The following is an 18,276-nucleotide window of genomic DNA, read 5'->3' on the forward strand; positions in this document are numbered from 1 at the left end:
TATTTAATCCTCTTAGTGTTTATTGAGATAAATATTTATGATACAACTTTATTGTAGTGTTCTGTGTATTAGTGAATTCTTCACACTTACTATGCATAATAAATCATATAAATATATTCTAATGAAGAGTAGCAAACTTGTGCTTTATGTGTAAAAAACAGCGGGACAGTGTATTAATGTAAGTATCCTGATGAGTAAATGTTATCTATTGTAATCTAAAGTCTGTAGAATATCAGAAACAAATATTTGCTGACAATATTTTACAAAAAGAAAAAAGTAACATTTTAAAAAGTAACATTTTATTGAACACTTTGTGGAAGACATGTAAATATTACAGATAGGTCTACTAGTGTTGAAAAAGGATAAAATAAATACAAACAGAACTTGAAATCCCATAGGGATATATAAAAACATAGTTTTTCTTTAAAAGTCTCCATTTAGCAAAAGAAAAAAAAAACATCTTCAGTACTAAGCATAAATACAAACAAGTTTCTAAAATCTATGCCCTAAAGATTACCTGGTTATTATATCTAACATACATAATTAAAATCATCCAAGACATTATTTCTTTAAGTACAAAATAGGCCGTCTCATTGTAATCTGTGACCATGAGTGTGAACAACTGGAAATCTGGTGCATTAACAAATCATTCTGCAGCATAACTTCTCAAATCCTGAGTGAGATTGAGTTGAGAACAAAGTACCGGGCTATGATCCACTGTAAAGCCACTTTTTGATCATGACCATGGGCTTCATGTCTTGTAGCTGCTTTAGCAAAAGATCAGCACCGTCTGAAAATGTTTTATCCATCACTATCTTGACATTGTTTACCGATTTTAGATTAAGTGGATTTCTGAAGTCTACCAGATTTTCACAGCCCCTAAATTCATCAGTTATTTTACTCTTCATTGAGGATCTCTGTTTGTGAGTTTGCTGTCTTTTGGACGGCAGCTCGGCACCAGGTTTGTCACTTGATTTCCGTTTGGAAGAGTGGGTGGACTCTGAGGTTTCCAAGAACTTAAGGAAGGAGTCCTCAAGTCCTAAAGGCTTGAAAGACCCTGACATAACCACATCGTCATGTTGTTCTTGGGCTGTGGGGGTACCAGGATTTGAGTTCTCTCTTGAACTGTTAACAGTCAAACGATGCCTAAGGGTCTGCATCCTCTCCGGACAGGCTGGTGTTGGACGTGCAGGTTTTCTGGGACGCCCTCTTTTCACTCCGCCTTCTGTCCCAGTGGAAGCTTGAGATTCTGCACTATCGTCGTTGGAAAGCTTGCCGTCTTCTTGGTTTGCTCTGTCCAGCAGCTCATCCATTTTCTGGTCTCCGGGTGTCTCCGCCTCTTCTGGCTCCGTCTCCTCAGAGGACGAACTTGACGCGCCCTCAGATTTATTTGCATCTTTGAATCTGGCGCGCGAGTACTTTTTGCAGAAAATGAACTGACTCCTCTGGTCTTCAATGTATCTTTCTGTGAGGCCATGAGTGGTGTAATGCTTGAATATATTCCTCTCAGCCCGCTCAACTGCATCACAGCCTATGATCATGCACGGGTACTGCAGCGCGGACTTCTTGGTGCACATAGCTGATGCCTCCTCGTGGGATTTTAGTGTTGGTTTCCCGAAACTAGTCCAATGTTCAATGGACTTGCCTTCTTTCTTTTTAGAGTTTTTCTTCTTCATTTTGAATTTGTTTTCTACATTCTCTTTCCCATTAGTCTCTATGAAAAGCCCTAATGATTTAGTCCTTCTTCCGTCACTTGTTTTGGGATCATAAACATACTCGTGCTTTTTGATCAGGTGGCGGAGGAGGTTTGATTTTGTAGTGTAAATGCGGTCGCATGCATCATATTCGCACCTGTAGGTTGGATCAACTGAGCCGCTCTCAGAGATGGCGATTTCCTTGTGGTAATTCTTAATGTGCTCGATGTACTTTTCCACAGAGGTGAAGGGGAGATCGCACTCTGGCCGGTCACAGTTGAAAGTCGCTATGGTCATGCTGGCCATCATGGCCGTAGCTTTGTCTCGGGTGAACTTGTGAAGTAAGAGGTAATGCTGCACTAACCGTGTGATTCCCATGAACACCCTAGAGCAGTTTTTCACTTGACACCTGACTTCATTGTCTTTTCCTATGCTCGGACTGCTCTCTTCTCCATTTTCAACGCTGGTCTTTTCAGGCTCAGTCTCGGGTTTGGAGGCGGGCAGCGATGCCTGATGCATAGCCCTGTAATGGAGAATCAGATTTTGCTGAATGGTGAACGCAGCAGTGCATCCTTCATGGACACAGCGATATGGTCTATATGGACTGTACGCGTCCATTGCCTCACACATTTTGAGGCTCAGCTTTTTCTGAAGTTTCTCTTTCCTCTGGGAATCGTCCTTAGTTGGTGTGTTTTTGGAGCTGCTGGGTTTCTCTGGGGAGGAAGAGGCAGATGTAGTGGGAGAGCTGGACTTTGGCTCTCTCACTTTGCTCGATGCTGGATCAGATTTTCCTCGCTGCTCCTTTGCTTTGCCAAGTGGACTGAGTTTCTCTTTTAAATTAGATTTATGTTTCACATCTGGACTCTGGTTTATAGCAGCCAGATTAGGTTGCTCTGGGGTGCGTTCAGGGACTGGTGCCACCTCGCTGAACGATCCCTCGTTCAGATAGTTCTGAGGTGATGGCAGTCTTGTAACCGTTAACACATCAGGTGTCACGCCCTCTTTTACTGCAACTCCTGGTGAAGTGATGTGATGAACTTCGGGATAGTTTTCATTGTCTATCTGAGGTGCAATTGCAATGTCAAGCGGTTCCTGTTTGATAGCAGGTATCACAGGTGCAGACTGTGACGTGGAGCTGGTGTTGGCATCAGTGGCTGCAGGGCTACTTATCGCATCATCTTTGCTAACTCTTAATGCACGCCTGTTTCGAGCACTGATCTTTAGCTTCTGCATTTCTGCCTTTGACAATCGATGGACTTTTTCATAGTGAATTCTCAACCCTGTGGTTCTGGTGAACGTTTTGGGGCAAATCTGACAAGGGTACGGAGACAGTTTGGATGGTGTTCTCTTTAGTTCCTCTATCATTTCATTAGAGTAATCGTGCATTTTACACAAGTGTTTGAAAAGCGCCTCCTTAGTCATGAAGGAACAATCACAATCTTCCTGGTCACATTTAAAAGGTTTAGGTATCTTTTCAGTGGGCTTGTCATCACTTTTACTCAGGCTTTTACTTTTTTCTCTGTCAGCGGCTTTGTCAGAATGGCTGACTTTTTGCTCTGAGGACAGTGCGTTCCGCATCTTCTCTTGAGCAGCCTCAATCAAATCCAACCTTTGAAAGGCATGTGAGATTTCCATCAGGTGATCCTCTTGATAAGGTACAGCGAGGGCTGGATTAGTCATCTCTGCAGCCTTCCCTTGCTGGTTTTCAGGGGGGAAGGAGTTGGGGTAGTCCATTATATTTGTAGTTTGGGGCTCCTGTTTCAACACCATAGGTGAAGTCAAAGTTGTCAAGCTACAGGATTCCTGTGAGAAATCACCATTGTTAAACGTCGCTCCATTAGTGTCAGGGACATGCGGGTCATTGAGGAAATCAAGAAATGACATGGGCAGGTCAGCCGTCAGGTCGATCTCATCTACGGGTCTGCACTGCGAGCGTTTCGACAGGTGACCTCCAAGAGATTTGGTGCTGGAGAACTCTCTGAAGCATCTCCTGCAAATGACTTTGCCATCCTTGATGATAGCGGGCCATTTGGTTCGCTTGCTCAACCTGCTGCGTTTTCCTTTCTGCGGGTCGGGTTCACTGCCCTTTTCTTCTGCCACGTTGGCATCACATTCAGCAGTAGGACAGTCCTCATTGTAAGGGAAATCTGTGTTGATGGCACTATGTGGACTGAGCATGCCATCCCCAGAATTTTCCATCTGATCATAACCAGGGGTTGATATATTCTCTGTTTTAACAATGTCAAGTGTGGGTTTTAATGCAACCTGGGCCTCTGGGCTGAGACATTTCATGGGAATATTGACTGATGAGCTTTGAGCATTACTCGAGTTTTCACTCTGAGCATATGGAGTGTGGTAACCTCCTTCAGAGAGGCTGTCAATAGTTGAGATACTGTTTCCATTATCTAACTGTGCTGTCAAACTTGCACTGTTTTTTCTCATATCTACAGCGTCTCCGCTACCTTCAGCATGCACGAGTCCATACTGATTCCCTCCGTTATGCATTTGCCCTCCGTTATCAAGCATCAGAGAACTAGACACATACTGAGACATCAAACTGGAATCTGAAGGAGCCTGTGACACAGTGGGACCAATATTAGCTGCCATTGGATGATCTCTATCAGATGGAAGAGATGCCGTGGTCTGATAAGGGTCCGCCTGCCACTGAGGGTAGCTGCGGGAGGGGTAGTCATTCATGTTAAAGCCGTCTGGATAGCTGTTATTCACGGGAGGTGAAGACCATGACTGGGACATGTCTGACTGCATCATTCCACTGGGATTGTTTGAGCTCCCCCATGACGGATAGAGTGTGGGGTTCACCATTGGAGTGATCGGCACAGGCTCCATTGATCCCGGATAACATTGGGCAGGTGACGTTGAACATCCCACTGGGTAATCCATTTGCTGCATCTTGGGTTTATTGCATAGTACTCCTGGCTGATTTGACGGCCTGTTTCCCAGGTTCTGAGACTGGTTTGGTGAAGCTGGTCCACTCGGGATCTTTTTTGCTGTGATTTTGGCCACTTTGTTGTATTTCTTTGCCAACTTCCAGTCTTCAAATATTTGAGGGTGTTGCTTCTTCACATGCCTAGAAAGACTTTTGTTAGTACTGTACGCCCTTGTGCATTCGCTATATGGGCAGGAGTGCAGGTTCTCCTCACTGCCGGCACTAACAGCAGAAGTGCTGGAAGGATATCCCTGCAGCGAGCTGGGAATTTCTGTCTTGATTTGACTCGGGGAGATGATCTGTAGTATCGCTTTTGGAAATTCACTACCATGTACATTATTGTTTTGCCCCTCTCCCTGCTGTTTTGCCACAGGGTTTGCTGCAGCGGGGACAGGATATTCAGAAGGTATCTCACCTTTCCCTGGCACCTTTTCTTGTACACGCGGAGCCTCCGGTGGTAGTTTTGCATCAGCTGGTGCTGTGTGAGGTTTTGTCAGTGGAGTGAAGCATTTCTCTGGTTCATTCATTTCATAATCCGCACACGGATTCAGCATACTTTCGACGGAGTGTTTCACCCTTAGAGGAGTGGCATCATTAGAGACCTCTGGGGATCTGCACGGTGATGCGTTTGCATTTGATGGTTCATTCACGCAAGCACCTGTGCTAATCCTTTCAAGGCAAACAACAGTCGAACATGCGTCTTCTTCACTCGGGGTGCTCTGTGGGGGCGGTTGCACTTTTGGAGTGACAGGCGGGTTTTGCTTTGTGACGGGTAAATTGTTCACTGTGTCATTTGTACAGTGATTCTCTTGGTGAGACAAGAACTGAGACTGTGAGTAAAATATTTTACCACAGTTGTCTGTTTGGCAAGTGTAGGTAAGATAATGCTGAGCCTCATGATCATACAACAAATACGCCTCATTGTAAACTTTGCCACAGTTAGGGAACATGCACTGGGCCTTAAATTCTGGGTGTGTTTTTCTATGCATGAGGAGCTCAGAGTTGGAGTTAAAGTTGGCCTTGCAATCCAACTGTATGCAGATGTATGGTTTGCTGCCACAGTGCATCTGCAAATGATCATTAAGATGTCTGACATTAACAAACTGGCGTCTGCAGTACTGGCACACCACTTTCTGTTTTTGTATCTCTAAAAATCTCATGGCCTCCTCGTCGTCCTTGTGAGATCTGACATGAGCCATGAGGTTACGGAAAAACTTGAAAGCCTTGGAACAGTTTTTAACGGGACAGAAACAGTCTTGACTTATCTGTGTGTCAGATGTAGTTTGCTCTATCTTAACAGGAGTTGCCAATTGGTCCCCAACATGAGAGTCAATTTTAACAGGACTCATGCTTGTCTTGGCGGCAACCTTTGAGTTTTTTGCTGGACTTTTAGGGGACTGAGGTGTTTTGGTTACCTTTCTTGCGGCTTTCATTGCAGCAAGTCTCTCTTTGCAAGACTGCTTTACATGCGATGCTACATGCGGCTCTAAAACCTCCCTACTTTCAAAACTGTCAGCACAAATCGGACACAGGTACACTCCATCTTTGAAATGCTTCTGAGCGTGGCGGACAATTCTGTGACCCAAGAACTCCTTATCACACAAAACACAGTACTGCATGTAGGCTCGCCAGTTTCTGAAGCGAGCGGACACAAAACCCTGCTCCCGAAGTTTTTTAGCCTCTCGGTTTTTCTCTCTTTCATCTGTGATTTCATTGAGTTCGTTCGTAGTGGTTAACAGAAAATCCTCCAGGTCTCTGTATTCAGGGAGCTTGCCAAGTGCACTTTCCACCTCTTGTTCGTCTGTGTCATTAAGTGTGTCAATAGATGACACAATAGCTGCCTCCTCGCCCATCAGTGCCAAGCAGTTGCGTTTCAGTGTTTTCCAGTCCCAGAACTCTGGATCAAAAGGCCACTGTGTCTTCAAGGCCAGCAGTAACTCGCAGCGTAGAGAGTTGGGTACGCGTAGACTCCCATCCTCCTCTGGCTTTTGGTCGGGTTCGTTGTACAGTGACTCCACAGCATAATAAGAGTCGACGGTAGGCTGGAGGAGGAACTCCGTCAGCTGGCATGCACGCTTAACCTCTAGATCGGTTGGCAAGATGCAGGAAATAGTCTTGCAGATGGTAGACTTGCTGTCCTTGTGGTCACTGGAGGTCATTTTCAGAGCTTGAATGCACATTTCCACGCACACTGGAAGCCCCACCTCTCCAACCTATAGAAAGAATAATGTAACATGAATGCAACAAGTAAGATTTTGCGGGCATGTTAACAGAAGCAGCAGACTATGAGTCAGTGTCGTTGAGAATAGTGACGTCTCTGTCTTACTTAAAGCTACAAATGTGTAGACTGTTTTCTCACCTCGTTTTGGATGACTTTGATGAGAAACAGAATGTGACAGACACTTCTGCAGAGAAGAGCCATCTCTTTGCCTTGGCCGAGAAAAGTCTCAGCAGACGACTCTGAACGCATGAGTAGCTTGCTCCAGAACAGTGTGAGTTCCCTGGAAAACATCACAAACATATAAATTCTTTAGAAACTATAGCAAAAATCCCAATTCCTTATATCTTCTTTGTCTGAACAATAACCCCAAACCACAAAATATTAAATATCAAACCTAAACGATCAATCAATAAGAAAACACTTGTTGATTGACTAATTGTTGTAGCTCTATTTGAAATGAAAAGGTGCATGTAATCAGATTAAGATCACCACAAATCTAAAAGTGCACTCTTCTGTTCTAACCACACTGTTGCTGATACAAAGCAGTGAAGTGTTTGAGACAGCAGGTCATTAATATCCTCACTAATTCAGTTATTCACACTGGGCCAATCTTCACACAATTATTAGCTACTAACAGAGCAGAGAGCAGGAGGAGATCTTCGTGCACATATTTATCACAGAGATCGCTTCGGTTTGGAAAAACAAATTTGTGCCATGACAACTGTATTACCAAGTCTTCTAATAACATATGTGGGACCAACACTTACCAGGCGCAGTAAACTTCTCCTTGAAGGAGCTGTCGCTTGAGAAAAGCAGAACATAAGCAGAGAGCTCCTTTCTCGTCTCCCTCTGACTCCAAGTTGCAGATCATTTCAAGAGCGTCTTTACAGTCTATTGATGCAATCTATTGAGAAGACAGAGAGAAATAATTGTGTTTAAAATTACACTAAAAACATTTCACAACACGGTTGGGACATTTTATGAATAAGTATCTGCGAGTACTGAGTGATCAGTGAGTGTTGGTTGGGAGATTTGGTTTAAGATTTGACTGTTAAACTTGATGTCTGTGTTACTGTGTCGTTTGTTCACCTCTTCCATTAGCTGCTCCTGATTCTTTGTCATGCAGATGCAAAGCAAGTAGGTTTGTTTGAAATTCCCTTTTCCTTCATATCCCGGATACTCTGAGCACATCTTTGCAAGGACAGCAGCTTTATCAACGCTGTCCACTTTGATTAGGTGCTTTATTCGCATGTTCAGCAGCGTGGGACCTTCCAACTCAAGATACTCGTGAACTAAGGGACAGATAGTGGAGACGACAGAAACAAGATCTGAGAAACGCCACAAGAGGCAAAACACACACTATACTATAATTTCATTAAATTACAGCAGGACAAATGAGTTTGGTGCATCTTCAAGGCCAATATGCATCTAAGGAAGTGAGAACTAACCTTGCTCTGTTTGAGGGTTTTGATTGGACAGGATGCTGCTGAGCGTGGTGTTGGACCAGACGCCATCCTGCTGTGCCAGAACTGCGAGCAGGCAGAGCTGTGTGCTCCCACTTTCTTGCAACAGGCTGTGTGCCAACTGTAGCACGAGACAAATAAATGTGTAGTCGCAGAATTACTAAGGTGTTAGTGAGTCATACTTGAAATATCACAACATTCAAGGAAATCATTTTTACAGCAGATTTACTGAAGTGAATTTGTGTCAGCATCAAATAAGTCACGAGTCATTCTCATACAGTAAAGAGAACATACAACCCCTTATATTTAAACCAACGTGTTTTTATTACCTCAACCCTGAGATAAACCATATCCACGCTAATTACTAAACAACATTTCTTTGCTTATCACTGCAAAGATAAGCCTCAGAAAAAGAAAAAAAAAGTGTGCTTACAGCCGCCGGGATACTGACCTTCATGGAGGACTGAAACTCCTCCCATAAGGCACCAGGGACGTGGTGGGGCAGTAAGAGCAGCAGCTCCGCACAGCTCCTGTGAATCCAACCCGGTCGTTTGTTAAAGCCACATATGGGTCAAGGATACACACTTCACAGAGTAAGAGGAAGCATGCAAAAAATAGGTGCGGCACTGTAAGTCAATACAAAAGAGGATGGCGAACAGGAGAAATGGGGGTTTGTAAATCAGCAGCAGCGGCAGTGATAAACATGTCAAATTACATCTGTCTGTGTGAGCTCAATATTAAATAGTTATTACAGTTAGAAATCCTGTTAGGAGCGACCATACAAATAATCTACAAAAAGACCAAAATCAGCATTTATAATTTATAACTAATGAGGTTTTAATTACTGGCTGTCGTGTCTCTATCTACATTCTGTGTGCCTGCTTTGCCTCCATTCTCCAACTTTACTCCGCAGCTCAGCCCAAATATGTCAAAGCTCCCCGTGAGGTCGCCTTCATTTCTATTCTGCAGAACAGCCTCAAGGTCTTGGCCTTCATCTGAGCAAATAGCTGAGGCGTTCTTTTAGACTGTTTGCAGAGTATTTAAAAAACTTTTCAAATCTAAATTTCCTTTGGGATAAGGGCGTGTTTCGTTTTACTCAAATATTTTGTACATTCAATTATGGATTTAAACACATTACAGTCTATCTGAGGGGCGTCTCTGCTCGAAGACACAACTACAGCAGAGGAACTGCAAAGCAGACAATGTTATGTCTGTTGTTACATGCTTGTACCAAACCCTGTTCTGATTAAACACTAAAATCTTAACAACTAAAACTTTTAGAATGTTTACGTGAATGATGTATAACACATGTTACAGAATTGTTCATGGGAGGGATGTTGTTTGAAAGAATCAGAACAATAGTATAGGATTGAAACATTTCCACTCACAGTGCTAACTTTTCAAGTAGGAGTGGCACGTTTTCACATTCGGAGGAGAGACAGGAGGCCGCCTTAGCAAAGCTGAGGATGGCCACAGTGTAGACCTCCAGCAAAGGCAGTGGATCTTCATCAGTTTTCCATCGGCCGGCATGTTCCACGAGGACCTGGAAGAGCATTCAGATATAATGATGAGAAAGGCTGATTCTGCAAAAACCTTTGTTTTTAAAAAAAACCTTTATACAAATCACTTAAATTTTTCCTGGACAATCAACAGTCAGTCATCAGTTTTAAATCATGTTCAAATGAATTTCTTTCTGCTCTTCTAGGATGGGTAAAAAAAAACAATTTCCAGGTGTCGGCTTGGACTCTGAGCATAAATTAATCAATTAACCTAAAACTATAATATGTAGATTAATCTATCCTGTAAATAGACATCACAATATTTGGTCAATTATATTTGTACTTGATTTAGTTTTAATTACTCTTTCCATAGCTCATGAAAACAAAGAAAAGAGCTGTAATTGCATACATTCAAGTTATGCTTCGTAATTTCGGGTCTGACAATAAAAGCAAATGACAGTCTTCACACTTGGCTGACGGGACCAGAATCAAACTTGTTAGGTGAAGGAGAATAAAAGATGTAACTCCTCTGTACTACAATTGAGGACAAACACGTAATGGCAATTTAGGATGAATGTAAAACTATTGGATCTGTGGTTATCTTTCATTTCAAAAAGCCACAACTAACTTTAAGCTGAAGACAAAATGTCCTTATATGCTAATAACATAAGTTTTGTTTTTGTGGATCTCTTGCTTACAGACAAGCGTACACACAAACCAACAAACAAATGGACAGGCGTGATGGCAAGAGAAAAAGCCACAGCATTTACATGGAGGTAAAATACCAAATACTGTCATTAACTACCACAAATTTGCATTTGAATTAATTTACTATATTATTACATCCTGCTTGGCTACATACATAGACGCCGACCTCAGCCAGGAAGCCAGGACTGCAGGCTGCCGGAGGATGAGCAGCAGTACTATGTTATTACATCCTAATTATTAAAGTTGCACAGCAGGTAAAATAACAACGTTTTGTGTCTACTTCCCAAAATGCACACACACAGTTTTTCCATCACTCAACAAAGAGTAAGACATAATCCAGCAAGGCTTCATAAACTACCACAACATCTGATTTTGTTAAATACATATTTATCCTGTTATTACATCCTAATTATATTAATTAAACAGCATGTCCTTCCACCAAGCTTCATGGAAATCCGTTCAGTTGTTTTTGTGTAATCTTGCTCACAAACAAACATACACGCCAATGAAACAAACAAACAAACAGGCGTGATAACGTAATCTCCTTGGCGCAGGTAGAAAGCCACAGATTTTACATGGAGACAGAATGCCAATAAACTACCACAAAATTCATTTTATATTTACTATATAATTAGGTCCAAAATATATAAGCTGCCCAGCATGTAAAACAACGAAGCCTTTTCATCCTCCACCTCTTTTTTCCCCATCAGTCAACAAAGAGTAGGACCTACACAGAAATCCAATGAGGCTCCATAAACTACCACAACATTTAATTTTGATAAATATATATTTGCTAAGTTATAACCACCTAATTATACAAAGCTACACAGCATGTAAAACAACTAATGAAACTTCACTGGGTTCTTTCCTCCCACGGGACACATCCCTCTAACAAATCAGTGCAGTTGTTTTGGTGTAATCTTGCTTACAAACAAACAAACATACATACAAACAAACAGGGGTAATAATATAATCTCCCTGGTGCAGGTAATAGGCTTTTAGATGGAGACAAAAGGTGTTGTTGCAGTTGTCATTTCATAAATATATATTTACAATGTTATAACATCCTTATTGTATAAATAGCCCAGCGTGTAAAACAACAAAAACATCACAGTTTTGTGTCTTCCTGCTAAATAAAAGCCTTTTTTATCCTCCACCTCCCTTTTTCAGCAAGGCCCAAACTGCATCAATGAAAAACCTCTACACATCCATTTCATCCTGAATCCCTGTTCCCCTTCCCTTCCCACTCGGATCCTGACCAAGCTGCAGAAAACTTCCAGTCTTCCTGCCGCTTCTTTTCCCTCTTATAACTTTTCAGCTGGCTGGATCGCACCCCCCTCCCAGTGTTCGCTCATGTGGAACAGAAACAAGCCCCACGATAATAAGAATAGAACAATAAAGATCTGCGCTGCATCGCAGGTAAATGGAGACCTCGCGTGATATGGACGTGGTCGGGGCAAATTAATGAAGGAGGATGCGTAATGGAGTCAGTGACCACTGCCACACTCTCCCTTTGAAATCCCTGTCGCAGGCAGCTGCACACCGATCGCTCGCTTTTCAACACCAATGTCGCATCTTTGCTTGGTGGGAGCTGGTTATAAAGCTGCGGTAATAACACCAATAATCAAATCCGCCTCTCCTCGTGCGGTTAGCCGGATTAATTAGTGCAAAAAAAAGGCCTGAGCTAGCACCTTGGAGGAATCATTGATCTCTCGCTACAATGGGCTTCACCGAACTAACCCGTTTTCACACCAAACTAAACCCTGGACGAACATGGAGCTGCGGTGTAATAACGCTCCCGACAGTGAATTCACCTCCTTTGAGTATGTGCACATCAATGCAATCGCACTGTAAAATATCGCTAACGTTGCTATCCGGGCTTTTTTTTTTCTTGCACAGCATGACCACTGCACAGGACAGGGGGGGACCCTGCATACCAGCTAGCAACATTCATCCGCTGCTAGCTGCCTGGCCTGGAAAATACGAGTAATGCGTGCACGGTGCGCGTCCATCGGTGGCACTCGTCGCCCCACGGACAGTCAGACTTCGCACACGAGCACACGCCGCGGGCAAACACCGCGGAGAGCGCGGCGGAAAACCGCGGAGGAGTTTTTTTCCCTCCCCACTCATCCCGAGACGCTAGCTAGGAGCGGCTAGCCGCTTAGCTACATTGTTGTAGCGAGCGTAGACGCGCATCCTCGGCCAGGAAGCCAGAGGGGCTGCAGGGCTGCCCGGGGATGAGCAGGCGGGAGAGCGGGCTAACCTGGCAGAAGTCCTGGCAGAAATGCAGCGAGGCTTCCGGCGGCGACCGCGGGCTCTCCCCCAGGGCCGCGCTCAGGCCCTGGAAGCGCTCTCGAAGCTGCTCGATGGCTTTCCGTGTGTCATATTCCTTCTCTGTCTCCCCCTCCGCCATCTTCACAACAATCACGACCGCGTACGCACAGATGTTACGCTGCCAGACTCGCACACGCGCGCGCACGCAGGGGTGTTGGGTGGGGGGGCGGGGAGTGTGGGCCAGGGGGGCGACCAGCACGCAACACTCACACACACAAACGCACACATGCATGCATATACACCCCTGATGCCACCGAAGCATCCACGACCTGACTCACACCCTGCACACACTGTAGTTTCCTGTGTGGGTCATTTTTCCTGCATTTTCCCGGGAACAGGGTCCATGTTACAGGGTCCATGTGACCTCCGGGCTCCGAGCATCATCACACAACATGCACCAAAGTCTGCTCACAAAATCTATGCTGCAAGAAGCGGCACATGTTGTACTGTGGTTATTACAAATCATGGACAATTGCACAATAACACAACCTTGATCCCTATCTTCATATTGCATATTTTGGAGGATAAAAAATGTTTTGCCTTGTATTTGTGGTTTCATTCCTACTTTTCTTGTATGTTTTATTTCTATTCATATTTTTATTCATATTTTAATTTCATACATTTTTTTTTTTTTACTTACAATATTTTCACAAGGTATACATCATATATATCTTACACTCTCAAAGCAAATGTTTTAAAAGAAAAGAAAAAAAACACGTGCAGAAATGTTAATAACACAAAAAGTGATTTTAACACATGACTTTCTGAGAGTCTATACATCTTACATGATCTTATCTGATCTTAGCTTATTTTATCTTATCTTAAAGGTATCCACAGTGTTAATGTCCTCATCCCTTCACGATGGTCAGAGTGGGGTGTCGTCCCTGATTCACTGTGACTTGCTCACTGGCGCTTCAGAGGGCCAGATGTTCACAGACAGGGGTCAGTCAGCTGAAAAACTCTCCCCCCAAAGGGCAGCGTGTAAGTCTGCACGTTACTCTGTGTCGTAACAGTGTCGTGATTATGTTTCTGAAATATGGACAGTGTGAGGTGCGGTTTACATGATGCGTGGCACAGATCAGCTTTAAGTTGAAATTGAAGTCTCAGAAGATGGAGCCATTCATCTCTGCACATCCCAGACAACAGATGGATGCATTTACTCCTTTCTTTGCGTGGCTATCATGAAATTGCAGATGTTCATATTTCCATTTTCTGGAAGCACACGACTTTTCAACCATGCTGGCTTGAATATGAAAGTTTTCAAGTGGCTCCTTGATATGTTGTTCGGCTCCCACTGAATTGCAGAATTAAAGAACTGTTATTTTTACTCACCTGTTGTTACTTGTGTTACTATTGATTTAGCAGGTGTGACTTACTCACACACACACACACACACACACACACACATACACACTCAGGTTTGCACAAGCTATCCTTATTATGACTTGACTTTGACTCCCATTCATTGTGGACAGCCTAACCAAAACCTTATCTTAACAACGACGTCAGAAATGATACTTTGCCTCATTAGGGCGGGGCTTTGGTCCCCATGAGGTCTCCTTTGAGATGAGTACACACACAAACACACAGGCAAAGTGCAAAATGTCCTCACTTTCCCAAAATGTCCTCACTCTGTTAGGTTTATGGTCCAGACAAATGCACACACACAGACACACACACACACACACTGATCAATGCATGAGTTCAAATGCAACAATGACAATGCAACGTCTGGGTGCATATTTTATTTGCTTTTCAATATACAGTACATTTATCAATGCATAATCGAAGGCTAATTACACATCAAAGGCACAGGATTGCTAAAAAATATTATCTTTCAACTCCAGAACATGCACTTTAAAATGACAGAAAAGCTTTAGCCTATTACAAGAAACACAATTTGTTGGCAAGCTGAGCGCAGCAGGAACGGCCTCCACTTCTCATCTGTCATATCTTGTGATGATAGCAGGTGTGGCAGTGGCACTCTGTGTGGTTCCTCACCTTGATGGCGGCCACCTCCGTCTGAAAGAGGAACAGATGATCGTGAACACTAACAGAGTCACACCAGGCTACGGCAGCAAGTAAATGTACAACGTGTGTCTGATCAAATCCTCCTGTGAACATCTGCTCCTCATGCCCTTCTTAACATCTGTTAACAGAAACCAGAATTGAAACAAGAGTGAAACTAGAACCAAACATCAGTGAGAATACCCGCGGTGCAGGAAGTAACCAGATCCTTTACTCAGGTACTTCAATTAGAAATATTCTGTTGCAAGTTAACAGAAGTGTCAGAGATATGTAATTCAAATACCAAAAGTAAAAGTAAACTAATTCTAGGGAAATCCGGCCCCTTTAAATAATGATTTATTATACTTTACTTCAAATAATGGAGGACGGAAAGGAAAGAAGAAAAAAACGTTTTCATTTTTTGAATAAGCTGCACTCTTTGTTTTTGGTTTCTTTTGTGAAATATCTGAGAATGTCCAAACCTCTTTGGATCTTGAACAATTACTTAACTGAAACCATCTGAGTTTGAGGGGAAGTGCTTCTTTGATGCAACTGCTAATAACACACAGACGTCCTAAAATGTGACAACAGGCCCCCGACTGGACACTGCTGAAGGATCACGAGCCAAAAACACAGGAAACCACTGGTTTAATCTCAAACAACATGTTGCATGTCAGTGGCTCAACGTGTAGTTTTTCTTATGTGGATTAAAACTGATAAATTACAGATGTCAAATGAATACAGCTGAATAAAAACAAAATATTTTTATCTGAAGTTTGGTGGTAAAAGTCAGCAGCATCGAAAAATGCAATATCCCCAAAACTAAACTGATCATAAGATAAACCCTAAATAGAATAAAACCCCTAAAAATAATTCAATTCTGTAATAACCATTTTTATTATGTGAAAATTGTATATTTTTTTACAGATATTTTGCCATTTTACCTTTATTGATAGCAGTAGTTGTGACAGAGAGGAAACATTGAGAAAGAAAAGGGGGATGAGTGCCTGGCCATATCTAAACCAGGGACGCTGCACTTACACTTGAGGCAGCTTGACCATGAGGTGACCAGCCTCATCTCCAAGACTCAACTTAACGTACTGTGACCTCAGTAATGTAGATTAAATAGACACAAACAAACTATGCCTGACATGTGCCCTGTCTGTACCTCGTAGCTGTGCTTTGCGACGCAGCATGTTGCCTCCGAGGTGATGTTCTTAGGGGTCGCCATCGTATTCATTGCCTTGAGAGGCGTCGGGTACGCCTGGGAGAAGCAGCAGCCCACGCACTGGAAGATTGGCCGATCCGTGGAGAAAAAAATGTTCCTCCTCAGCGTGCACTCCTCGCAGCCCACTGGAGAAAACATGACAGCGGTCTCACAAGCAGTGCAAAACAACAGGTGGTGACATTCAGCAACATTTGACATCTGAGATAAAAATCACAATGTGCAGTCTTTGAGAGCAGAGATGAGTAAAGGCAGATTGTGTTAATTTACTAAAATACAGTAGATTTTTACATTCACATGTGATTCATGATAGCAGGATTAACAATTACATGGTACGACATCAGAGGAAGATATTGTGAAAGAACCTTACTGTTTGACAACTCAGTGTTTGGATAAGAATCAGCTATGTAAAGGAAAAAAGACAAGAGGATAAGAGACAGTCCAACTGATCTCACAGAGCCCTTCGAGGTCGCAGCAGTTACCTGGAGACAAAAGAAAATCATCAGTTTCAAATATCTGTTTAGTCAAACATATAAGTCATGGATGTTGATTATTGGAGTATTACCATGTTGATAGAAAGTTTCCCCTTCATGCTACCACTGTACAGGAATCCTTTATATTGAGGACCTCTGCTTCAGTCCTTCTGTTTTTATACTACTGTCGCCACAAACTTCCTGGATTGGGCGAAACCTTATCATTGATCTCACCTTCTCGTTGGCCTCTTCTCCTCCTCATAATCCCCCCATAGCACAAAATGATAAGAACAACCCACACAAAGTCAAAACATATTTCCATCATCCCACCGTTCTGACTAAGGATGATACATGTAATCCCCGGGTTTTTGTCGCTTGGTAACTGAGCGTTGTTATTATTTGTCGCGTCACAGTGGGAAAGGGTCAACGGTTTAGGATTTCTTGGTCATTTTAGTTAACTGCTTGGGAAACCATTTGCAACACTCTGTAAGTGACCTGAGAGCGTAGTAAAAAGATTATGTTATATACCGAATGGAAAGAATAGTAATTAAAAGTATGAAATGTCATCACTGTAGAAGTCTCAGATCAGGTAGAACACTTCATGGATCCATTAAATAATGAAGGAATAGCAGATTATAAAAGCAATTCTCAAAAAAAGTTACAAATTGCTTCACAAATAAAAATAGGAAAAACACCATAATAACAAAAACAAATAAAGACACAGTACAAGTTATGAATAAATAATAAATAACGAAAAATATGTGTAAAGACAAATTTACCATGACCACCATAAAGGTAAAATCAGGCAATGCAGTATGACAAAAGTATGTTTTACACTTTTATTCAAAGAAAAGCTACAGACTCAGACTGTCTATTCCGTTTTCCAAATAATAGCATTCTAGAATTTAAAATGAATAACAATGTAAAAACTACAAACTTATTAAAATATTAAATCTACTAAAACTTAAACTAAACCATTTTTGTGGGGTGTGTAGTTTTCTTTATCCTCAAATGGAAGCAAAACTCATTGTCTCAGTGCAGTGGCACCTTAAAAGAGAGGATGGCTGAGTGGAAGCAGCTCTGAATGAGTGGAAGAATATTTAATAGCTGTGAAGGAGTACCCATCTGTTCGCTTCCGATATCTGAAATGTCAAGGATGAATATGAATTTATTTTGTATTTCACCTGAGTGTTCTGTAAGTTCCCTCGTCCTGCGTCCTTGGTTGTGCTGGTGATAAATCCTTGGCTTAAGACATGTAATTCAGTAAGTGCGGAGGAAAGCATGTTAAATCACAGAGATTGTAAATGGGTTTTGTTTAGTTTTTTTTTATTTCAGCCAACGTCATTGCACTTATCACATTGTCTAAACCTTATAACACGTGGGAGTAGTTTCAATCCTGTGGAAAAGATTGACGACTGTAGCATCATGCACTGTAACTTTGGCCCCCATGTAACTTTATTGACAAATTGTCCCATAATCGACTGTAATAATCACATTTGAATTCGAATAGAGGCCCACATATTCATTTTCATACTTGGTGGAAAATACAGGACACCTCAAACTGATCAGTATTAAAAGTTACGATCACATCTCACAAGATCTAACAGTTTTTATCTTATCGTGCTCATTTGTCCGAGTTTGTAATGTCAGACATGGTTAATTGCAGCAGCGTCTAAAATCAATAATTTTTCCGGAGAGGGCTGAT

At 42.4% G+C, this 18,276-nt stretch overlaps 2 protein-coding genes across 2 annotated transcripts; both read right to left on the reverse strand.

Annotated features, from left to right (window-relative positions):
- Nucleotides 1-282: 282 nt before the first annotated feature.
- znf292a (zinc finger protein 292a) lies at nt 283-12,976 on the reverse strand. Its single transcript, XM_035167841.2, has 8 exons — nt 12,796-12,976; nt 9,714-9,868; nt 8,777-8,855; nt 8,311-8,446; nt 7,952-8,154; nt 7,630-7,766; nt 7,001-7,142; nt 283-6,854 (listed from the first exon to the last, which is right to left on the reverse strand). Exons 1-8 carry the CDS (start codon nt 12,943-12,945, stop codon nt 708-710), a joined length of 7,149 nt encoding a protein of 2,382 aa, XP_035023732.2. The 5' UTR covers nt 12,946-12,976; the 3' UTR covers nt 283-707.
- Nucleotides 12,977-14,596: 1,620 nt separating this feature from the next.
- On the reverse strand, nt 14,597-16,823 carry cga (glycoprotein hormones, alpha polypeptide). Its single transcript, XM_035167152.2, has 4 exons — nt 16,664-16,823; nt 16,469-16,580; nt 16,042-16,226; nt 14,597-14,888 (listed from the first exon to the last, which is right to left on the reverse strand). The coding sequence occupies exons 1-4, from the start codon at nt 16,688-16,690 to the stop codon at nt 14,814-14,816; spliced, it is 399 nt and encodes a 132-aa protein (XP_035023043.2). The 5' UTR covers nt 16,691-16,823; the 3' UTR covers nt 14,597-14,813.
- Between the last annotated feature and the right edge of the window lie 1,453 nt (nt 16,824-18,276).

This window comes from Hippoglossus stenolepis, chromosome 10 (assembly GCF_022539355.2).
Source record: "Hippoglossus stenolepis isolate QCI-W04-F060 chromosome 10, HSTE1.2, whole genome shotgun sequence".
Lineage (NCBI taxonomy): Eukaryota > Metazoa > Chordata > Actinopteri > Pleuronectiformes > Pleuronectidae > Hippoglossus > Hippoglossus stenolepis.

Coding starts and splice junctions, on each gene's coding strand:
- znf292a (XM_035167841.2), bottom strand. CDS start 12,945: ATGGCGGAGGGGGAGACAGAGAAGGAATATGACACACGGAAAGCCATC. Junction 8,447..8,776: donor AGTTTCAGTCCTCCATGAAG/GTCAGTATCCCG, acceptor CTCGTGCTACAG/TTGGCACACAGCCTGTTGCA. Junction 6,855..7,000: donor TCAAAGTCATCCAAAACGAG/GTGAGAAAACAG, acceptor TTCTTTCTATAG/GTTGGAGAGGTGGGGCTTCC.
- cga (XM_035167152.2), bottom strand. CDS start 16,690: ATGAAGGGGAAACTTTCTATCAACATG. Junction 16,581..16,663: donor GGAAACTTTCTATCAACATG/GTAATACTCCAA, acceptor TTTTGTCTCCAG/GTAACTGCTGCGACCTCGAA. Junction 16,227..16,468: donor AAACACTGAGTTGTCAAACA/GTAAGGTTCTTT, acceptor TGTTTTCTCCAG/TGGGCTGCGAGGAGTGCACG.